Below are 25,404 nucleotides of genomic sequence, written 5' to 3'. Positions count from 1 at the left end.
ATCCATATTTTCGTTGGAAATTTACAACAAAAATCATAGTCGTTGAAAATTTCCAACGAATTTAGATTTCGTTGGAAACTTCCAACGAATTTAGAATTCGTTGGAAACTTCCAACGAATTTTTTATTTCGTTGGAAACTTCCAACGAATTTATATTTCGTTGGAAATTTCCAACGAATTTATATTTTCGTTGCAATGTTCTGATAAAATACGATATTTCCAACGAATCTAAATTCGTTGCAAAATTTGTCCCAAAAATAAAAAAAAATATCCAGCCCTATTTAATTTCAATATTTTTTCCTATTACAATTTTTTTCAAACAGATTCAACATATATAACACACTAAACAGATTCAAACAGATTCAACATATCCAGCACTATAAACACATTAACATATTCAACATATTCACCACTAAACACAATAACACAAATATAAATCATAAATCAACAAGCATATTAGTGTACAACAAAATAAATTCAAACATCAATAATATAAACCCAAACACATGCACCATTAAAACATGTTCCATATACAACCTAAACTAAGAGCATAAAACTAACAATACAACACATCATCATCCAACAATACAAACTACAACAATATACAACTACAACTAACACCCTAAACCAAGCACTACAATAAAGTTATAACAAACATGTCATAGTATCCAAATTCCAATATCATACAAGAACATGAAAAAGATAGAGTTGAAGATAATCTTATGGAGATCCTTCTCAGTCCAAATCCTTCTTCTACCTACATCAAAAGATAAACAAAGAAAAAGAAAATCTTATAAACCAACACAAAAGTAAATAGGTAAAGACTTACATATTTTTACATCAATATCACCATCATCTTCACCTACCAACCCTGTTTGAAACAAAAATAAGAATACTAATCAAAATACAAAAATTAAGAATTTATAAAAGCGATAAAATAAAAGAAGTCAAAAATTCTAATTACAAACACTCATGCATCATCATCAACATCATCGGCGGCATCATCATCGACATCATCATCGTCATTAGCATCATCACCAATACCAGGAGGAATATAGCTTGAACCCGATCTAAATTGTTGAAATTGTTGTAAAAGAAAGGCTTGCTGTTTACGCATTTCAACCATATCTAGATCTCTTTGTGAATTTTGTTTTTGAATTTCTAAAATTTGCTGATCCCTTTGAGATATTATGTCTTTCAAATTGTCAACCTCTTCAGTTAAGCTATGAATCTGTGCTGTTACTGTGGGTCGGGTAGAAGAACATAAAGATCTTCGAGAAACATTATGGATTCTACTCATAGAACCCATACCTATTATCCTTCCCCCTTTGACTCCCCCACTGGCCTCTAACCATAAATCTAAATTATTAGTAACAGACGGCTCAGATCCCTCAATATTATCAGCATCACCTGAACTTCTTTGAGATAATGATAGTTCATCATATCTCTCCTATGAAAAATTAAAACCTTAATTAGAGCAAATAGATAAGTAATAAAATCTAAGTTAAAATTATGATTAAAGATTAAATCAAACCTTAATTATTCTAGCTCTATCTCCACTCCAAGTCTTGTCTTTTTTTTGAAAAGTGCGGACGAAAGTGTCTATAAAATCGGACTCTTTTCCCAAATCCCTAGACTAAAAATAATACGGTTAGAAATAATATAATAACATCAAATATATTAAAAATCTAATTGTAGAGTTGAAAATTTACCAATCTACGTGAATGCTCCTTGATATTTATAGATCCTCCTGCATATATTGCACGTGAGTTTCCAGAATTATAAGCTTGATTTATTTTATTCCGCAAACTCCTTTCTTTGCACTCATCAGTTTGCCAAAAATTGCAGATCCTAACCCAATTGTCCGTCGTGATAAAGGGAGGCTTTTTTCCAGTACTTTTGGCATGGTTTAATACATGGCGAATGTGATCACCACATTTCTTTTTGAAAATTCTTTTAACTTCCATCTCAAAATAAGGGTCCCAACTAAATAATCGCTGAAATGAAAAAAACAATAGATTATACATGAACGTAATTGTTTTATATATAAAATAAATTAACTATACCTTAAACTCGCACCACCAGAGTTCTTTTGTGGGTGCTGGAGTGCTTGAGTATGACATTGAGTCTCCTTTCCAAAAGTTATTCACAATTTGATTAATCTCACGAACAACAGTTACTGAATTTTCAAATCTATCATAAAATTACAATAAACAACGTTAAATAATTAAGATAGTTAAAATATAATAATTTTAATACTTACGAGTCTCCAAGAGGGACTATATGCAGTCGAGCGTCGGCAATATCAACGGTTGAGTGTCTGGCAGGTATCGGCGACTCAAGTGGGGAAGGTGAATGGCCATGTGAAGGTCCTGCCGGTGACTGGCCACATGAAGGTCCTGCCGGTGACTGGCCACATGAAGGTCCTGCCGGGGACGGTCCACGTGAGGGTCCTGCCGGCGACTGGCCATGAGAAGGTTCTGCTGGCCATGTGAAGGTCCTGCCTGAGGGGAGGGCGTAGGTACCATCCTATCAGATGGTGAATCAATCTGGCCAATGCTTGAATGGTGTCGTCTATGGCGTGCCCGTCGAAACTGTCAACCAAAAATCAAAATTAAAATAAAAGAAATAAAAAACTTAATGCTTGCTGAAGAAATATGAAAAACTTACAATATCCATAATATAAAAGTCAGAGAGCGAGAATCTGCAGTGATAATGTCTCACCTCTAATGACCTATAGAACAAAAAACAGCACAAATATAACATATATAAATTTAACAATGAGATATTATGTAGACAATTAATTAAACTATGAATTTTATAAATTTACAAATTAAAATTAAATATAAAAAAACTTATCGTACATGTTAAAAATCAAAGTTGTCGTCGTCCTCCTCGTCCTCGTCCTCGTCCTCGTCCTCGTCCTCCTCCTCCTCCTCCTCCTCCTCATCATCATCTTCATCATTATCATCAACCTCATGAAATTCACTAGCATCCACATTTATCACTACTCCGCTAGGATCTCATAATGTTGGAATAATATATTCCTCGGTCTGAAATGTATTTACAACCTCCTCTTGTTGATATGCAATGTCTTCCCAATGTTCCTCTATTTTTTTCCGTGCTTTAGTTTTACAAACAGCCCACCAATCCATTTTATCACGTTTCAAGCTAGGGTATGAAGCATAAAACACTTGAATCGCTTGTTGTGCCAAAACAAAAGGTTCATATCTCTTATATAATCTTTTATGATTTATTTCAACCAAATTATAACATGGATGCACCTTCATCCCTCTGATAGGATCAAACCAGCGACACAAATAAGATAACTCGCATTTCTGGACCAGGGTATTCTATCTCTATAATTTCATCCAGTAGACCATAAAAATCAGTGCTTACACCTCCATCATTGGATGACTGAACACATACCTCACTATTCATTGTAGTCTTCCCTTTTCCATATTCTTGAGTATGAAAATTATATCCATTTATAAAATATGCTGGCCAAGTGCGTACCATTGCTTTTGGACCCCAAGATAGATGAAATAACATTTGATGTTCGAGATGAGCTTGATTATCATAAACCTAAACTCAAATGAATATGTTATTCAGTTAAAATATACTATACCAATACGGTAAATTAGAATACAAGGTAAAAATTACTTACATATGATTTGAACCAAGGTGCAAATTCTTGATCGCAGAAACGATCAAACTCTAGTGTTGGCATATCAGAATACAAGTTTTGAAAAATCCTATCATAAAAAATTGAATTATAATAACAAAAAGTTACGATAAAAACAATAGGAAAGATATACTAACTCGAAATATGGTGATACTTCTAGACAATTAAGTAAAACATATGTCTGGGCTGCTCGCCATTCTTGATCAGTTAAATATCTTTGCTTACATTGTCCACTCGGTCGACCAAGATAATTAAAAATTGAGAATATGTTCGTATTGGGATCAATAGGACCTTCATCATTTCTTCCAGGTCTTCGTCTTTTGGTCTGAATGTGAGGCTCAAAATAATACGATGCAAAAGTTGTTACTTCCTCCACAATGTATGCATTAACAATAGAGGCTTCAACATGTGCCTTATTTTTTACTTTTTTCTTCAAATGATATAAAAATCTGATTGAAATATAACAATTTGTATTAGAGGAATATATATAAAAAAGTTATAAATTTACAATGCATTAATAACGAAGTATATAAGATAAAACAAAATATACCTTTCAAATGGATACATCCATCGAAAATGGACTGGTCCTCCAACTTTGGCCTCGTATGGCAAGTGAACCAAAAGATGTTCCATTGAATCAAAAAATGAAGGTGGAAAGATTCTTTCTAAATTACACAAAATAATTGGAATGTCTCTTTCTAACTTCTCCATCTGTGAATATCTCAAAACTGTTGAGGAAATATCATGAAGGAAATGCTTAACTCCGTAATTGTACCCCATACAAAATTTGGTAAGAGTTCCTTAAAAGCAATTGGAATAAGTCTTTCCATAAATATATGACAATCGTGACTTTTCAAACCAATCAATTTGAATTCCTTCATATCGACGCATCTCCCAAGATTAGAGACATACCCATCAGGAAATCTCAATGATTTCAACCATTCACAAACAACACGTCTCTGTTCTTTATTCAATGTATAAATTGCCTTTGGCTTTGGTCCCCTACTACTTTCATCCACATCAAGAGTGGGTCGTTTACAAATTAGTCGCATATCTTTTCTTGCATTCAAATTATCTTTTGTTTTTCCGGTAATATCCATCACTGTATTTATGAGATTATCAAAAACATTTTTCTCAATATGCATTACATCCAGATTATGATGAATTAAATTACTATACCAATAAGGTAAATCCCAAAATATACTCCGCTTAGTCCATTTATGAGTGCTTCCATATTCATATGTTGTACCATGTGGTTCTTCAATAACAGATGGAAAGTGACACACTCTATACCAAATATCTTGACCTGTCAATCTTAATGGCGGAGGTGTTCTTTCAATTCTATTCCTAGTGAACTCATCTTTATTCCTTCTGAAATTATGATTTAATGGTAAAAATTGCCTATGACAATCAAAATAACTCGGCTTTCTTCCATATTTCAATCTGATCGACTTTGATCTCTCCATACATATTGGGCAACCTAAGATTCCCGCAGTACTCCAACCAGATAGCATTCCATAAGCTGGAAAGTCATTAATGGTCCAAAGAAGAGCAGCCTTCATAACAAACATCTGATTAGTATGGACGTCATATGTAGGAAACCCTTCATCCCATAGTTGTTTTAGCTCTGCAATCAGTGGTTGCATATAAACATCTATTAACTTCTTTGGATTTTGCGGGCCAGGCACAACTAATGTTAAAAACATATACGGTGTTTTCATGCACATCCCAGGTGGAAGATTATATGGAGTTAATATAACTGGCCAACAAGAATACTGTCTTCCTGATTTACTAAATGGAGCAAAACCATCAGCACAAAGACCTAACCGAATGTTTCGAGTCTCCTTCGCAAATTCAGGATATGTTCTATCAAAATTTTTCCATGCCTCTGCATCTGATGGATGACACATTAATCCCTCCTCTGTTCGATGATTTGCATGCCAAGTCATGTGTTGAGCAGTGGTCTTTGATGCATAAAGTCTTTGTAACCTAGGAGTTAATGGCAAATAAAATAACTGACTGTATGATTTACGTCGTTGTTGACTCCTAGAGATCTTGTACCTATCTTGATTACAGAATCTACAAACATTTGCATCTGCATCATCTCCCCAATATAGCATACAACCGTCTCTGCAAACGTCAATTCTTTCCACCGGAAGACCTAATTCTTTCGTAAGTTTTTTCATACTGTAAAAATCATTAGGCAGTATATTATCTTGGGGCAATGCCTCTTCAATAGCTTGAACAACCTTATTGAAATTATCTTCCGACAAATTAGACTCTGCCTTGATATTCAACAGTCTTGCAGTGAATGATAATTTAGTATGCTTGTCACAACCAGTCCATAAAGGTTCATCTGCAGCACTTAACACTTCCTGAAATTTAAGATATGTTTCATTATTCACAATTTCATCAACACCTGGCACTTGTACCTCTTCTAATGGTGATGCATATGTTGTAAACATTTGCTCAACTGTTGGAGGGCAGCTAGAACTGGCACCATGTGGTTCAGGAATTAAATTCGGAGCCGCTGCATCAAATATCATTCTTTGATATGGATTTAATTGATTATAATAACTTTGATCCCTAGAGACTTGTATGTTGTGTCCATAACAATCCTCATCAGATATGAATGGTTCACCATGACATGTCCAATTATAGTAATTCGGAGTAAAACCAAATCTACAAAGATGCTCTGAAACTTTATTAGATGGTAAAAATTTTCCATTATGACACTTTCTGCATGGACATCGTATCTGATTACCATCCATAAACTCAACATTACTAGATGCAAAATTTAAAAACTGTCTCAACCCAGTAATAAACTCATCAGTTAAACCCCCACGGTCAGGTAAATTTTTATTATACATCCAACTTCTTTCATTCTGCATGTTGCCTGTTTCAAATAAAATATAGTAATAAAAACTCCTAGAACACAAATACTAATGGTCAATATTACTTAGCTCACATACAACTACAAATAAAATATAATATAGGAAAATAAAAGCATGCAATCATTATTAAAATATCAGGTGTAAAAAAATATACCTAACAAAGGTAAATAAAACCGAAAGTCTCTCCCAGCCACGTCAAATCCAAACCTGCAAAAACAATAATATTAAATTTACAATAAAATAAAAAAGTCTAGAAATTATCAAATATATTCTTGGCCCCAACGGCAACGCATTGACCCCCAGACAGTTGTGCCACTGTAACGCACAGACAGCCCACGACCAATCAAGATTGAGAACAACTAGTTGACATCAAACAATGATCTGTCAGTTTACAAACAGAGGTCACCCAATGCTATCAGCAGCTGGCGGACAGCATCAGTCGCCAGTGGCCAGCCTACGCCGCCAGCGGGATCACCAACGCCAAACAACAGCTAAGTGAGGCCACCATCAGCCATCCTATGCCGACAGTGGACAGGGATGCTGCTAGTGGCCAACCTCAGCGCCGTTGAGAGCAACCAGGAAGCTGCGAGAGCGGCCAGGCAGCGGCGCTAAGGCCAGGCGCCAGCGCGAGGGGCTAGACAGCACCTTGAGCTACCAGGGACCGCCGTGAGCTGCCATTCGCCGCTGTTCGCAGCCACTCACGGCCACACGCGACCAGGCACGGCCGGTCGCGGCCAGGCGCGGCCGGTCGCGGCCAGGCGCGGCCGGTCGCGGCCAGGCGCGGCCGCTCGCGGCCAGGCGCGGCCGCTCGCGGCCAGTAGCGGCCGCTCGCATCCAGGCGCGGCCGCTCGTGGCCAGATGATGGCACGATTGGCAAGGCGCGAATGCGACCGGCCACGGGACGCCGCGAGCCGCCACGCGACGCCGCGAGCCGCCACGCGACGCCGCGAGCCGCCAGGCGACGCCGTGAGATGGGGAAAAAAGGAGACGCCGGGAGAACGGGAAAAAAAGAAGGGCTAGAACGAGAGTGGCTTACCAGTCCAGAGAAGGTGAAAAAATTGCCGCAGCCGCCGTAAGCAAAATTAGGTCAAGAGAAGATGTGAGGAGAAGAAATCGGGCCGGGTAAGGATATGTAATTAGGGACCTTCCAACAAATTTCCATCAAAAATATTATTTGTTGGATATTCGCAACGAATCCACAATTCGTTGGAGATTTCCAACGAATTGGCAGATTCGTTGGAAATGTTTCCAACGAATCTGCCATTTTGTTGGAAATCTCCAACGAATTTCAGATTCGTTGGAAACCCTTCCAATTCTTAAAATCACGGATGACCGACCTAGACACCTCCGAATTGGATGAAACCGGTTCCTGTGTGCTCCTCTATTTATCCTGACTTCATATGTGCCCTCAAATATTTTTTTTACTTTATATATTTTTTCTTTTATTTTTTCAACCCCCAATGTGTTTGAAAAATTAAATTTAAGTTTAAAAATTCACAAATCAAAATAAATTAGCTCCGTAATTATTTTTAATTCATGGATATAATCACGAGAACCTTACGCTCCCTAACAAACTGATTTCCTCTCGTTCTGAGCACTCGAACATCATTTTTTAAATCCACCAAGTTCAACTAAACTCCATTTTGATTTAAAACACTAACACATTCATGATTAAATTCGAATTCATCCAATTGACCTTGATGTAAAAATTTATCTTAATTCAAAAAAAAATATTTGAGGTCATCTATAGAATCAGGAGACCAAGAGGAGCACATAGAAACTTGTTTCATCCGATTCCGAGGACTTTAGGTCGGTCAAATGGGTTTTTAAATCATAGCATACTTTCTAACGAATCTGCGATTCGTTGGAAATTTCCAACGAATTGGCAGATTCGTTGGAAATGTTTCCAACGAATCTGTTATTTTGTTGGAAATCTCCAACGAATTTCAGATTCGTTGGAAACCCTTCCTATTCTTAAAATCACGGTTGACCGACCTAGAGACCTCCGAATTGGATGAAACCGGTTCCTGTGTGCTCCTCTATTTATCCTGACTTCATATGTGCTCTCAAATTTTTTTTACTTTATATATTTTTTCTTTTATTTTTTCAACCCCCAATGTGTTTAAAAAATTAAATTTAAGTTTAAAAATTCACAAATCAAAATAAATTAGCTCCGTAATTATTTTTAATTCATGGATATAATCACGAGAACCTTACGCTCCCTAACAAACTGATTTCCTCTCGTTCTGAGCACTCGAACATCATTTTTTAAATCCACCAAGTTCAACTAAACTCCATTTTGATTTAAAACACTAACACATTCATGATCAAATTCGAATTCATCCAATTGACCTTGATGTAAAAATTTATCTTAATTCAAAAAAAATATTTGAGGTCATCTATAGAATCAGGAGACCAAGAGGAGCACATAAAAACTTGTTTCTTCCGATTCCGAGGTCTCTAGGTCGGTCAAATGGGTTTTTAAATCATAGCATACTTTCCAACGAATATGAGATTCGTTGGAAATTTCCAACGAATTGGCAGATTCGTTGGAAATGTTTCCAACGAATCTGCCGTTTTGTTGGAAATCTCCAACGAATTTCAGATTCGTTGGAAACCCTTCCTATTCTTAAAATCACGGTTGACCGACCTAGAGACCTCCGAATTGGATGAAACCGGTTCCTGTGTGCTCCTCTATTTATCCTGACTTCATATGTGCCCTCAAATATTTTTTTTTACTTTATATATTTTTTATTTTATTTTTTCAACCCCCAATGTGTTTGAAAAATTAAATTTAAGTTTAAAAATTCACAAATCAAAATAAATTAGCTCCGTAATTATTTTTAATTCATGGATATAATCACGAGAACCTTACGCTCCCTAACAAACTGATTTCCTCTCGTTCTGAGCACTCGAACATCATTTTTTAAATCCACCAAGTTCAACTAAACTTCATTTTGATTTAAAACACTAACACATTCATGATCAAATTCGAATTCATCCAATTGACCTTGATGTAAAAATTTATCTTAATTCAAAAAAAATATTTGAGGTCATCTATAGAATCAGGAGACCAAGAGGAGCACATAGAAACTTGTTTCATCCGATTCCGAGGTCACTAGGTCGGTCAAATGGGTTTTTAAATCATAGCATACTTTCCAACGAATATGAGATTCGTTGGAAATTTCCAACGAATTGGCAGATTCGTTGGAAATGTTTCCAACGAATCTGCCGTTTTGTTGGAAATGTCCAACGAATTTCAGATTCGTTGGAAACCCTTCCTATTCTTAAAATCACGGTTGACCGACCTAGAGACCTCCGAATTGGATGAAACCGGTTCCTGTGTGCTCCTCTATTTATCCTGACTTCATATGTGCCCTCAAATAATTTTTTTACTTTATATATTTTTTATTTTATTTTTTCAACCCCCAATGTGTTTGAAAAATTAAATTTAAGTTTTTATTCACAAATCAAAATAAATTAGCTCCGTAATTATTTTTAATTCATGGATATAATCACGAGAACCTTACGCTCCCTAACAAACTGATTTCCTCTCGTTCTGAGCACTCGAACATCATTTTTTAAATCCACCAAGTTCAACTAAACTCCATTTTGATTTAAAACACTAACACATTCATGATCAAATTCGAATTCATCCAATTGACCTTGATGTAAAAATTTATCTTAATTCAAAAAAAATATTTGAGGTCATCTATAGAATCAGGAGACCAAGAGGAGCACATAGAAACTTGTTTCTTCCGATTTCGAGGTCTCTAGGTCGGTCAAATGGGTTTTTAAATCATAGCATACTTTCCAACGAATATGAGATTCGTTGGAAATTTCCAACGAATTGGTAGATTCGTTGGAAATGTTTCCAACGAATCTGCCATTTTGTTGGAAATCTCCAACGAATTTCAAATTCGTTGGAAACCTTTCCTATTCTTAAAATCACGGTTGACCGACCTAGAGACCTCCGAATTGGATAAAACCGGTTCCTGTGTGCTCCTCTATTTATCCTGACTTCATATGTGCCCTCAAATATTTTTTTTTACTTTATATATTTTTTATTTTATTTTTTCAACCCCCAATGTGTTTGAAAAATTAAATTTAAGTTTAAAAATTCACAAATCAAAATAAATTAGCTCCGTAATTATTTTTAATTCATGGATATAATCACGAGAACCTTACGCTCCCTAACAAACTGATTTCCTCTCGTTCTGAGCATTCGAACATCATTTTTTAAATCCACCAAGTTCAACTAAACTCCATTTTGATTTAAAACACTAACACATTCATGATCAAATTCGAATTTATCCAATTGACCTTGATGTAAAAATTTATCTTAATTCAAAAAAAATATTTGAGGTCATATATAGAATCAGGAGACCAAGAGTAGCACATAGAAACTTGTTTCATCCGATTCCGAGGTCACTAGGTCGGTCAAATGGATTTTTAAATCATAGCATACTTTCCAACGAATATTAGATTCGTTGGAAATTTCCAACGAATTGGCAGATTCGTTGGAAATGTTTCCAACGAATCTGAAATTCGTTGGAAATCTCCAACGAATTTCATATTCGTTGGAACCCTTCCTATTCTTAAAATCACGGTTGACCGACCTAGAGACCTCCGAATTGGATGAAACCGGTTCCTGTGTGCTCCTCTATTTATCCAGACTTCATATGTGCCCTCAAATATTTTTTTTACTTTATATATTTTTTATTTTATTTTTTCAACCCCCAATGTGTTTGAAAAATTAAATTTAAGTTTAAAAATTCACAAATCAAAATAAATTAGCTCCGTAATTATTTTTAATTCATGGATATAATCACGAGAACCTTACGCTCCCTTACAAACTGATTTCCTCTCGTTCTGAGCACTCGAACATCATTTTTTAAATCCACCAAGTTCAACTAAACTCCATTTTGATTTAAAACACTAACACATTCATGATCAAATTCGAATTCATCCAATTGACCTTGATGTAAAAATTTATCTTAATTCAAAAAAAATATTTGAGGTCATCTATAGAATCGGAGACCAAGAGGAGCACATAGAAACTTGTTTCTTCCGATTCCGAGGTCTCTAGGTCGGTCAAATGGGTTTTTAAATCATAGCATACTTTCCAACGAATCTGCGATTCGTTGGAAATTTACAACGAATTGGCAGATTCGTTGGAAACGTTTCCAACGAATCTGCCATTTTGTTGGAAATCTCCAACGAATTTCAGATTCGTTGGAAACCCTTCATATTCTTAAAATCACAGTTGACCGACCTAGAGACCTCCGAATTGGATGAAACCAGTTCCCGTGTGCTCCTCTATTTATCCTAACTTCATATGTGCCCTCAAATATTTTTTTTACTTTATATATTTTTTATTTTATTTTTTCAACCCCCAATGTGTTTGAAAAATTAAATTTAAGTTTAAAAATTTACAAATCAAAATAAATTAGCTCCGTAATTATTTTTAATTCATGGATATAATCACGAGAACCTTACGCTCCCTAACAAACTGATTTCCTCTCGTTCTGAGCACTCGAACATCATTTTTTAAATCCACCAAGTTCAACTAAACTCCATTTTGATTTAAAACACTAACACATTCATGATCAAATTCGAATTCATCCAATTGACCTTGATGTAAAAATTTATCTTAATTCAAAAAAAATATTTGAGGTCATCTATAGAATCTGGAGACCAAGAGGAGCGCATAGAAACTTGTTTCATCCGATTCCGAGGTCTCTAGGTCGGTCAAATGGGTTTTTAAATCATAGCATACTTTCCAACGAATCTGCGATTCGTTGGAAATTTCCAACGAATTGGCAGATTCGTTGGAAATGTTTCCAACGAATCTGTTATTTTGTTGGAAATCTCCAACGAATTTCAGATTCGTTGGAAACCCTTCCTATTCTTAAAATCACGGTTGACCGACCTAGAGACCTCCGAATTGGATGAAACCGGTTCCTGTGTGCTCCTCTATTTATCCTGACTTCATATGTGCCCTCAAATATTTTTTTTACTTTATATATTTTTTATTTTATTTTTTCAACCCCCAATGTGTTTGAAAAATTAAATTTAAGTTTAAAAATTCACAAATCAAAATAAATTAGCTCCGTAATTATTTTTAATTCATGGATATAATCACGAGAACCTTACGCTCCCTAACAAACTGATTTCCTCTCGTTCTGAGCACTCGAACATCATTTTTTAAATCCACCAAGTTCAACTAAACTCCATTTTGATTTAAAACACTAACACATTCATGATCAAATTCGAATTCATCCAATTGACCTTGATGTAAAAATTTATCTTAATTCAAAAAAAATATTTGAGTTCATATATAGAATCAGGAGACCAAGAGGAGCACATAGAAACTTGTTTCATTCGATTCCGAGGTCACTAGGTCGGTCAAATGGGTTTTTAAATCATAGCATACTTTCCAACGAATATTAGATTCGTTGGAAATTTCCAACGAATCTGAAATTCGTTGGAAATCTCCAACGAATTTCATATTCGTTGGAACCCTTCCTATTCTTAAAATCACGGTTGACCGACCTAGAGACCTCCGAATTGGATGAAACCGGTTCCTGTGTGCTCCTCTATTTATCCAGACTTCATATGTGCCCTCAAATATTTTTTTTACTTTATATATTTTTTATTTTATTTTTTCAACCCCCAATGTGTTTGAAAAATTAAATTTAAGTTTAAAAATTCACAAATCAAAATAAATTAGCTCCGTAATTATTTTTAATTCATGGATATAATCACGAGAACCTTACGCTTCCTAACAAACTGATTTCCTCTTGTTCTGAGGACTCGAACATCATTTTTTAAATCCACCAAGTTCAACTAAACTCCATTTTGATTTAAAACACTAACACATTCATGATCAAATTCGAATTCATCCAATTGACCTTGATGTAAAAATTTATCTTAATTCAAAAAAAATACTTGAGGTCATCTATAGAATCGGAGACCAAGAGGAGCACATAGAAACTTGTTTCTTCCGATTCCGAGGTCTCTAAGTCGGTCAAATGGGTTTTTAAATCATAGCATACTTTCCAACGAATATGAGATTCGTTGGAAATTTCCAACGAATTGGCAGATTCGTTGGAAATGTTTCCAACGAATCTGCCATTTTGTTGGAAATCTCCAACGAATTTCAGATTCGTTGGAAACCCTTCCTATTCTTAAAATCACGGTTGACCGACCTAGAGACCTCCGAATTGGATGAAACTGGTTCCTGTGTGCTCCTCTATTTATCCTGACTTCATATGTGCCCTCAAATATTTTTTTTACTTTATATATTTTTTATTTTATTTTTTCAACCCCCAATGTGTTTGAAAAATTAAATTTAAGTTTAAAAATTCACAAATCAAAATAAATTAGCTCCGTAATTATTTTTAATTCATGGATATAATCACGAGAACCTTACGCTCCCTAACAAACTGATTTCCTCTCGTTCTGAGCACTCGAACATCATTTTTTAAATCCACCAAGTTCAACTAAACTCCATTTTGATTTAAAACACTAACACATTCATGATCAAATTCGAATTCATCCAATTGACCTTGATGTAAAAATTTATCTTAATTCAAAAAAAATATTTGAGGTCATCTATAGAATCGGAGACCAAGAGGAGCGCATAGAAACTTGTTTCTTCCGATTCCGAGGTCTCTAGGTCGGTCAAATGAGTTTTTAAATCATAGCATACTGTCCAACGAATATGGGATTCGTTGGAAATTTCCAACGAATTGGCAGATTCGTTGGAAATGTTTCCAACGAATCTGCCATTTTGTTGGAAATCTCCAACGAATTTCAGATTCGTTGGAAACCCTTCATATTCTTAAAATCACGGTTGACCGACCTAGAGACCTCCGAATTGGATGAAACCGGTTCCTGTGTGCTCCTCTATTTATCCTGACTTCATATGTGCCCTCAAATATTTTTTTTACTTTATATATTTTTTATTTTATTTTTTCAACCCCCAATGTGTTTGAAAAATTAAATTTAAGTTTAAAAATTCACAAATCAAAATAAATTAGCTCCGTAATTATTTTTAATTCATGGATATAATCACGAGAACCTTACGCTCCCTAACAAACTGATTTCCTCTCGTTCTGAGCACTCGAACATCATTTTTTAAATCCACCAAGTTCAACTAAACTCCATTTTGATTTAAAACACTAACACATTCATGATCAAATTCGAATTCATCCAATTGACCTTGATGTAAAAATTTATCTTAATTCAAAAAAAATATTTGAGGTCATCTATAGAATCAGGAGACCAAGAGGAGCACATAGGAACTTGTTTCATCCGATTCCGAGGTCTCTAGGTCGGTCAAATGGGTTTTTAAATCATAACATACTTTCCAACGAATCTGCTATTCGTTGGAAATTTCCAACGAATTGGCAGATTCGTTGGAAATGTTTCCAACGAATCTGCCAATTTGTTGGAAATCTCCAACGAATTTCAGGTTCGTTGGAAACCCTTCCTATTCTTAAAATCACGGTTGACCGACCTAGAGACCTCCGAATTGGATGAAATCGGTTCCTGTGTGCTCCTCTATTTATCCCGACTTCATATGTGCCCTCAAATATTTTTTTTACTTTATATATTTTTTTCTTTTATTTTTTCAACCCCCAATGTGTTTGAAAAATTAAATTTAAGTTTAAAAATTCACAAATCAAAATAAATTAGCTCCGTAATTATTTTTAATTCATGGATATAATCACGAGAACCTTACGCTCCCTAACAAACTGATTTCCTCTCGTTCTGAGCACTCGAACATCATTTTTTAAATCCACCAAGTTCAACTAAACTCCATTTTGATTTAAAACACTAACACATTCATGATCAAATTCGAATTCATCCAATTGACCTTGATGTAAAAATTTATCTTAATTCAAAAAAAATATTTGAGGTCATATATAGAATCAGGAGACCAAGAGGAGCACATAGAAACTTGTTTCATCCGATTCCGAGGTCACTAGGTCGGTCAAATGGGTTTTTAAATCATAGCATACTTTCCAACGAATATTAGATTCGTTGGAAATTTCCAACGAATTGGCAGATTCGTTGGAAATGTTTCCAACGAATCTGAAATTCGTTGGAAATCTCCAACGAATTTCATATTCGTTGGAACCCTTCCTATTCTTAAAATCACGGTTGACCGACCTAGAGACCTCCGAATTGGATGAAACCGGTTCCTGTGTGCTCCTCTATTTATCCAGACTTCATATGTGCCCTCAAATATTTTTTTTACTTTATATATTTTTTATTTTATTTTTTCAACCCCCAATGTGTTTGAAAAATTAAATTTAAGTTTAAAAATTCACAAATCAAAATAAATTAGCTCCGTAATTATTTTTAATTCATGGATATAATCACGAGAACCTTACGCTCCCTAACAAACTGATTTCCTCTCGTTCTGAGCACTCGAACATCATTTTTTAAATCCACCAAGTTCAACTAAACTCCATTTTGATTTAAAACACTAACACATTCATGATCAAATTCGAATTCATCCAATTGACCTTGATGTAAAAATTTATCTTAATTCAAAAAAAATATTTGAGGTCATCTATAGAATCAGGAGACCAAGAGGAGCACATAGAAACTTGTTTCTTCCGATTTCGAGGTCTCTAGGTCGGTCAAATGGGTTTTTAAATCATAGCATACTTTCCAACGAATATGAGATTCGTTGGAAATTTCCAACGAATTGGCAGATTCGTTGGAAATGTTTCCAACGAATCTGCCATTTTGTTGGAAATCTCCAACGAATTTCAGATTCGTTGGAAACCCTTCCTATTCTTAAAATCACGGTTGACCGACCTAGAGACCTCCGAATTGGATGAAACCGGTTCTTATGTGCTCCTCTATTTATCCTGACTTCATATGTGCCCTCAAATATTTTTTTTACTTTATATATTTTTTCTTTTATTTTTTCAACCCCCAATGTGTTTGAAAAATTAAATTTAAGTTTAAAAATTCACAAATCAAAATAAATTAGCTCCGTAATTATTTTTAATTCATGGATATAATCACGAGAACCTTACGCTCCCTAACAAACTGATTTCCTCTCGTTCTGAGCACTCGAACATCATTTTTTAAATCCACCAAGTTCAACTAAACTCCATTTTGATTTAAAACACTAACACATTCATGATCAAATTCGAATTCATCCAATTGACCTTGATGTAAAAATTTATCTTAATTCAAAAAAAATATTTGAGGTCATCTATAGAATCAGGAGACCAAGAGGAGCACATAGAAACTTGTTTCATCCGATTCCGAGGTCTCTAGGTCGGTCAAATGAGTTTTTAAATCATAGCATACTTTCCAACGAATCTGCGATTCGTTGGAAATTTCCAACGAATTGGCAGATTCGTTGGAAATGTTTCCAACGAATCTGTTATTTTGTTGGAAATCTCCAACGAATTTCAGATTCGTTAGAAACCCTTCCTATTCTTAAAATCACGGTTGACCGACCTAGAGACCTCCGAATTGGATGAAACCGGTTCCTGTGTGCTCCTTTATTTATCCTGACTTCATATGTGCCCTCAAATATTTTTTTTACTTTATATATTTTTTATTTTATTTTTTCAACCCCCAATGTGTTTGAAAAATTAAATTTAAGTTTAAAAATTCACAAATCAAAATAAATTAGCTCCGTAATTATTTTTAATTCATGGATATAATCACGAGAACCTTACGCTCCCTAACAAACTGATTTCCTCTCGTTCTGAGCACTCGAACATCATTTTTTAAATCCACCAAGTTCAACTAAACTCCATTTTGATTTAAAACACTAACACATTCATGATCAAATTCGAATTCATCCAATTGACCTTGATGTAAAAATTTATCTTAATTCAAAAAAAATATTTGAGGTCATCTATAGAATCAGGAGACCAAGAGGAGCACATAGAAACTTGTTTCATCCGATTCCGAGGTCTCTAGGTCGGTCAAATGAGTTTTTAAATCATAGCATACTTTCCAACGAATCTGCGATTCGTTGGAAATTTCCAACGAATTGGCAGATTCGTTGGAAATGTTTCCAACGAATCTGTTATTTTGTTGGAAATCTCCAACGAATTTCAGATTCGTTGGAAACCCTTCCTATTCTTAAAATCACGGTTGACCGACCTAGAGACCTCCGAATTGGATGAAACCGGTTCCTGTGTGCTCCTCTATTTATCCGACTTCATATGTGCCCTCAAATATTTTTTACTTTATATATTTTTTTTTATTTTTTCAACCCCAATGTGTTTGAAAAATTAAATTTAAGTTTAAAAATTCACAAATCAAAATAAATTAGCTCCGTAATTATTTTTAATTCATGGATATAATCACGAAACCTTACGCTCCCTTACAAACTGATTTCCTCTCGTTCTGAGCACTCGAACATCATTTTTTAAATCCACCAAGTTCAACTAAACTCCATTTTGATTTAAAACACTAACACATTCATGATCAAATTCGAATTCATCCAATTGACCTTGATGTAAAAATTTATCTTAATTCAAAAAAAATATTTGAGGTCATCTATAGAATCGGAGACCAAGAGGAGCACATAGAAACTTGTTTCTTCCGATTCCGAGGTCTCTAGGTCGGTCAAATGGGTTTTTAAATCATAGCATACTTTCCAACGAATATGAGATTCGTTGGAAATTTCCAACGAATTGGCAGATTCGTTGGAAATGTTTCCAACGAATCTGCCATTTTGTTGGAAATCTCCAACGAATTTCAGATTCGTTGGAAACACTTCCTATTCTTAAAATCACGGTTGACCGACCTAGAAACCTCCGAATTGGATGAAACCGGTTCCTGTGTGCTCCTCTATTTATCCTGACTTCATATGTGCCCTCAAATATTTTTTTTACTTTATATATTTTTTATTTTATTTTTTCAACCCCCAATGTGTTTGAAAAATTAAATTTAAGTTTAAAAATTCACAAATCAAAATAAATTAGTTCCGTAATTATTTTTAATTCATGGATATAATCACGAGAACCTTACGCTCCCTAACAAACTGATTTCCTCTCGTTCTGAGCACTCGAACATCATTTTTTAAATCCACCAAGTTCAACTAAACTCCATTTTGATTTAAAACACTAACACATTCATGATCAAATTCGAATTCATCCAATTGACCTTGATGTAAAAATTTATCTTAATTCAAAAAAAATATTTGAGGTCATCTATAGAATCAGGAGACCAAGAGGAGCACATAGAAACTTGTTTCATCCGATTCCGAGGTCTCTAGGTCGGTCAAATGAGTTTTTAAATCATAGCATACTTTCCAACGAATCTGCGATTCGTTGGAAATTTCCAACGAATTGGCAGATTCGTTGGAAATGTTTCCAACGAATCTGTTATTTTGTTGGAAATCTCCAACGAATTTCAGATTCGTTGGAAACCCTTCCTATTCTTAAAATCACGGTTGACCGACCTAGAGACCTCCGAATTGGATGAAACCGGTTCCTGTGTGCTCCTCTATTTATCCTGACTTCATATGTGCCCTCAAATATTTTTTTTACTTTATATATTTTTTCTTTTATTTTTTCAACCCCCAATGTGTTTGAAAAATTAAATTTAAGTTTAAAAATTCACAAATCAAAATAAATTAGCTCCGTAATTATTTTTAATTCATGGATATAATCACGAGAACCTTACGCTCCCTAACAAACTGATTTCCTCTCGTTCTGAGCACTCGAACATCATTTTTTAAATCCACCAAGTTCAACTAAACTCCATTTTGATTTAAAACACTAACACATTCATGATCAAATTCGAATTCATCCAATTGACCTTGATGTAAAAAATTTATCTTAATTAAAAAAAAATATTTGAGGTCATCTATAGAATCAGGAGACCAAGAGGAGCACATAGGAACTTGTTTCATCCGATTCCGAGGTCTCTAGGTCGGTCAAATGAGTTTTTAAATCATAGCATACTTTCCAACGAATCTGCGATTCGTTGGAAATTTCCAACGAATTGGCAGATTCGTTGGAAATGTTTCCAACGAATCTGTTATTTTGTTGGAAATCTCCAACGAATTTCAGATTCGTTGGAAACCCTTCCTATTCTTAAAATCACGGTTGACCGACCTAGAGACCTCCGAATTGGATGAAACCGGTTCCTGTGTGCTCCTCTATTTATCCTGACTTCATATGTGCCCTCAAATATTTTTTTTACTTTATATATTTTTTATTTTATTTTTTCAACCCCCAATGTGTTTGAAAAATTAAATTTAAGTTTAAAAATTCACAAATCAAAATAAATTAGCTCCGTAATTATTTTTAATTCATGGATATAATCACGAGAACCTTACGCTCCCTTACAAACTGATTTCCTCTCGTTCTGAGCACTCGAACATCATTTTTTAAATCCACCAAGTTCAACTAAACTCCATTTTGATTTAAAACACTAACACATTCATGATCAAATTCGAATTCATCCAATTGACCTTGATGTAAAAATTTATCTTAATTCAAAAAAAATATTTGAGGTCATCTATAGAATCGGAGACCAAGAGGAGCACATAGAAACTTGTTTCTTCCGATTCCGAGGTCTCTAGGTCGGTCAAATGGGTTTTTAAATCATAGCATACTTTCCAACGAATATGAGATTCGTTGGAAATTTCCAACGAATTGGCAGATTCGTTGGAAATGTTTCCAACGAATCTGCCATTTTGTTGGAAATCTCCAACGAATTTCAGATTCGTTGGAAACACTTCCTATTCTTAAAATCACGGTTGACCGACCTAGAGACCTCCGAATTGGATGAAACCGGTTCCTGTGTGCTCCTCTATTTATCCTGACTTCATATGTGCCCTCAAATATTTTTTTTACTTTATATATTTTTTATTTTATTTTTTCAACCCCCAATGTGTTTGAAAAATTAAATTTAAGTTTAAAAATTCACAAATCAAAATAAATTAGCTCCGTAATTATTTTTAATTCATGGATATAATCACGAGAACCTTACGCTCCCTAACAAACTGATTTCCTCTCGTTCTGAGCACTCGAACATCATTTTTAAATCCACCAAGTTCAACTAAACTCCATTTTGATTTAAAACACTAACACATTCATGATCAAATTCGAATTCATCCAATTGACCTTGATGTAAAAATTTATCTTAATTCAAAAAAAATATTTGAGGTCATCTATAGAATCAGGAGACCAAGAGGAGCACATAGAAACTTGTTTCATCCGATTCCGAGGTCTCTAGGTCGGTCAAATGAGTTTTTAAATCATAGCATACTTTCCAACGAATCTGCGATTCGTTGGAAATTTCCAACGAATTGGCAGATTCGTTGGAAATGTTTCCAACGAATCTTCCATTTTGTTGGAAATCTCCAACGAATTTCAGATTCGTTGGAAATCCTTCCTATTCTTAAAATCACGGTTGACCGACCTAGAGACCTCCGAATTGGATGAAACCGGTTCCTCTGTGCTCCTCTATTTATCCTGACTTCATATGTGTCCTCAAATATTTTTTTAAATTTATATATTTTTTCCTTTATTTTTTCAACCCCCAATGTGTTGGAAAAATTAAATTTAAGTTTAAAAATTCACAAATCAAAATAAATTAGCTCCGTAATTATTTTTAATTCATGGATATAATCACGAGAACCTTACGCTCCCTAACAAACTGATTTCCTCTCGTTCTGAGCACTCGAACATCATTTTTTAAATCCACCAAGTTCAACTAAACTCCATTTTGATTTAAAACACTAACACATTCATGATCAAATTCGAATTCATCCAATTGACCTTGATGTAAAAATTTATCTTAATTCAAAAAAAATATTTGAGGTCATCAATAGAATCAGGAGACCAAGAGGAGCACATAGAAACTTGTTTCATCCGATTCCGAGGTCTCTAGGTCGGTCAAATGGATTTTTAAATCATAGCATACTTTCCAACGAATCTGCGATTCGTTGGAAATTTCCAATGAATTGGCAGATTCGTTGGAAATGTTTCCAACGAATCTGTTATTTTGTTGGAAATCTCCAACGAATTTCAGATTCGTTAGAAACCCTTCCTATTCTTAAAATCACGGTTGACCGACCTAGAGACCTCCGAATTGGATGAAACCGGTTCCTGTGTGCTCCTTTATTTATCCTGACTTCATATGTGCCCTCAAATATTTTTTTTACTTTATATATTTTTTATTTTATTTTTTCAACCCCCAATGTGTTTGAAAAATTAAATTTAAGTTTAAAAATTCACAAATCAAAATAAATTAGCTCCGTAATTATTTTTAATTCATGGATATAATCACGAGAACCTTACGCTCCCTAACAAACTGATTTCCTCTCGTTCTGAGCACTCGAACATCATTTTTTAAATCCACCAAGTTCAACTAAACTCCATTTTGATTTAAAACACTAACACATTCATGATCAAATTCGAATTCATCCAATTGACCTTGATGTAAAAATTTATCTTAATTCAAAAAAAATATTTGAGGTCATCTATAGAATCAGGAGACCAAGAGGAGCACATAGAAACTTGTTTCATCCGATTCCGAGGTCTCTAGGTCGGTCAAATGAGTTTTTAAATCATAGCATACTTTCCAACGAATCTGCGATTCGTTGGAAATTTCCAACGAATTGGCAGATTCGTTGGAAATGTTTCCAACGAATCTGCCATTTTGTTGGAAATCTCCAACGAATTTCAGATTCGTTGGAAACCCTTCCTATTCTTAAAATCACGGTTGACCGACCTAGAGACCTCCGAATTGGATGAAACCGGTTCCTGTGTGCTCCTCTATTTATCCTGACTTCATATGTGCCCTCAAATATTTTTTTTACTTTATATATTTTTTATTTTATTTTTTCAACCCCCAATGTGTTTGAAAAATTAAATTTAAGTTTAAAAATTCACAAATCAAAATAAATTAGCTCCGTAATTATTTTTAATTCATGGATATAATCACGAGAACCTTACGCTCCCTAACAAACTGATTTTCTCTCGTTCTGAGCACTCGAACATCATTTTTTAAATCCACCAAGTTCAACTAAACTCTATTTTGATTTAAAACACTAACACATTCATGATCAAATTCGAATTCATCCAATTGACCTTGATGTAAAAATTTATCTTAATTCAAAAAAAATATTTGAGGTCATCTATAGAATCAGGAGACCAAGAGGAGCATATAGGAACTTGTTTCATCCGATTCCGAGGTCTCTAGGTCGGTCAAACGTGTTTTTAAATCATAGCATACTTTCCAACGAATCTGTGATTCGTTGGAAATTTCCAACGAATTGGCAGATTCGTTGGAAATGTTTCCAACGAATCCTAAATTTGTTGGAAATCTCCAATGAATTAGCAGATTTGTTGGAAATATTTCCAACGAATCTGCCTTTTTGTTGGAAACATTTCCAACGAATTTAAGATTTGTTGGAAACTCTACCCTCAAATTTTTGCTATAAACTTGCGATGAATTATATATTTGTCGGGAATTTCCAACAAATAATACTTTCGTTGCTATATTTGCGACGGATATACTATTCGTTGCAAAAATTTGCAACGAATAAAATATTCGTTGCAAAATTTGCAACGAACTAAATATTCGTTGGAAAATTTGCAACAAATTTTATTTTTTGTTGTTAACTTGCAACAAAATTAGCGACAAATTATCTTTTGTTGCTAATTTGCAACGAATTTATTTTGTTGGTAAATTTGTTGCTAATTCGGAACAATTTATTATTTTGTTGCAAATTTTGTTGTAAAGTTTGGAACAAATTTTAAATTCGTTGCAAACCGTCGTCCCTAATACACTGTTTTTTTGTAGTGTAACATAACTAAAGAAACTAAGTTTTTCTAATCATATTTTCTGCAATGAGCATAAATGTTTGACCTACATTAGGTCTTTCAACCAATCAAGTTGGATGGTCTCTAGCAATCTAATACTGTTAGGATGCCAAGTAGCCTCCCCGGAGAAAGCGAACTGCTCCGAGTACGTAAACTATATGGTCAGTAACTCACTATCTTATTAATTACTAGAACTAAATATGAAGAATAAATAATACTTAAACACAAGATTTATAGAGATTATGCATACATTTCTATGATCAAACTCATAATAGATGCAGTTATACAAAATCTGATAAAATCCATATGACTATTTCTCTGGTCATTTCCATTAATACGAGAATCTACAAGAGAAAAATAATGGATCCATAAACACAACCATCTAATAAAATCCAGAAACATCACAAAATAGCCAAAAACAAAAATATACTTCAAAAGATAGGCATCAACTATTAGCACTTAATTTACTGCTATAAACAGACGCGCAACTCTAAGGAATGTTACTCAAACAAGTAACTCTTTTTGACTTTTTGTATATATATCACACTTTTTTTGCTCCTGAATACTCAATAAAACACAATAAATCAACGATGCACGAGGACAACGAAATTCAAACACGCAGAACATTTTAAACTTAAAAAAAAAAAACACTTCCGGCTGGATGTAAGAAATCAGAAGCCGCTAACAAAAATCGGGAAACCTAAAAGAAAATGGAGCGTTTGGGGATCACCTTTGCCGGCCCACACCTCCTCGACCGGCTTTGTGATGGAGGGATCATCCGGCAGATCCACGTTGCCGCTCGCCATCCGCACAGCACCTGATGTAGTAAGAAGCAGAGATCCGGACCCGAGAGGCCGGATTAGCGTTTCCGAGGGCGAAAGAGCCAGCGAATCGAAAGGAAACCGAGGGATCTCTACGGAGATCAAAGGAATAGAGTAGGATAAAGGTTTAGGTATTGGAGATCAGTGGAAGGAGATTGAGATCGAGAGGGAGGAGCGTTCGATGAGCGATTAGAAAGGAAGGCTGAAGGATTGGAAGACGAGATCGCCGGGAGCGCCGGAGAGGAGAGCGAGAAAACGAGCGCGATGGGGAGAAGATCGATCGGCAAACCTTTTTTATGTTTTTTTTTTTTTTTACCGAAAATACGAGTACCAAATTTTTCATTTTCACCCTAAAATGTTTGCTTTTTTCCAAACCACCCTTTAGCTTTAAAATCATAAGGAAGTCCTGAAAAAATTAGAAAATTTCATTTTATCCTCTAATTCTCATGAGTGAGTTTTTTTTTAAAAAAAAAATCTAGGTATCCAGAGGTGGCTAGGTAAATTCAAAAGTACAACGACTCCTCATTCAGTCATCAGGCAAATCCAAAAATACGAGTGACTTCCCGGCCAACAACATATTTTTTATTCCACTTGGAAAAAAAATATTGTAGTACACTGTAGCTATGATTCGAATTCTAAGTATTTAGGAAATTATTTGAGTATTTTACACTTGTACAATTGCCTAGGTCACATATCTTTCAAACTTAGAGCCTTTGACTGTGGATAACGTAACCTAAACGTTGATAAATAAGTTTTGTATTCGCATCCTTCAATATATATATCTCAATTAAATAAATAATCCTAAATAATTTATTTAATTAAATTAAATCATAATCATAAATAATACTTATTAACAAAGTTTATGAGTGGCTTGCAAGTTAGTGACCAGAGACCATGAAAGAGCAAGCAACTAAAGGTTACAAAGAAGCATAGTGTTACATTGCCCTTGTATGTGCCTTGCAAGCCTCATTTGGTCTTTGTGCCATGTGATAGCCCGTCTTTCACACATTAAAGTACAATCTAGTACACAAAACTTCCATTGATGTAAAATCACGAGAAAAAAAAGACCGCATTAAATTTATTATACACCATCTTACTTTGCATTAAAAAAAAAACTATTTTCACAACTTAAACTTATGACCTCAAACTCATCTGATAGCAGTTTACTAT

At 34.6% G+C, this 25,404-nt stretch overlaps 1 protein-coding gene across 30 annotated transcripts; it reads right to left on the bottom strand.

Moving 5' to 3' along the window:
* Positions 1 to 492: 492 nt before the first annotated feature.
* LOC122047525 lies at positions 493 to 24,514 on the bottom strand. 30 transcript variants are annotated; one of them, XR_006130571.1, is made up of 7 exons: positions 24,144 to 24,514; positions 6,733 to 6,785; positions 3,822 to 4,009; positions 3,667 to 3,754; positions 2,864 to 3,584; positions 2,670 to 2,733; positions 2,493 to 2,593 (listed from the first exon to the last, which is right to left on the bottom strand). XR_006130571.1 is itself a non-coding variant. In XM_042608875.1 (3 exons), the coding sequence occupies exons 1-3, from the start codon at positions 24,217 to 24,219 to the stop codon at positions 634 to 636; spliced, it is 231 nt and encodes a 76-aa protein (XP_042464809.1). In that variant the 5' UTR covers positions 24,220 to 24,514; the 3' UTR covers positions 493 to 633. The 30 variants fall into 30 exon arrangements, 3 of the variants coding, with proteins under 3 accessions (XP_042464809.1, XP_042464807.1, XP_042464808.1); XR_006130566.1 differs by having other exon boundaries at positions 2,864 to 3,754; XR_006130569.1 differs by lacking the exon at positions 3,822 to 4,009.
* Between the last annotated feature and the right edge of the window lie 890 nt (positions 24,515 to 25,404).

The sequence above is a fragment of the Zingiber officinale genome, chromosome 2B (genome assembly GCF_018446385.1).
Source record: "Zingiber officinale cultivar Zhangliang chromosome 2B, Zo_v1.1, whole genome shotgun sequence".
Taxonomy (NCBI): Eukaryota; Viridiplantae; Streptophyta; class Magnoliopsida; order Zingiberales; family Zingiberaceae; genus Zingiber; species Zingiber officinale.
Note: the sequence above shows the minus strand (reverse complement) of the source record. Positions and strands in the feature narration are given on the sequence as shown.

Excerpts from the sequence above, each read along its gene's own strand:
- LOC122047525 (XM_042608873.1), bottom strand. The coding sequence starts at position 6,575 with ATGCAGAATGAAAGAAGTTGGATGTATAATAAAAATTTACCTGACCGT.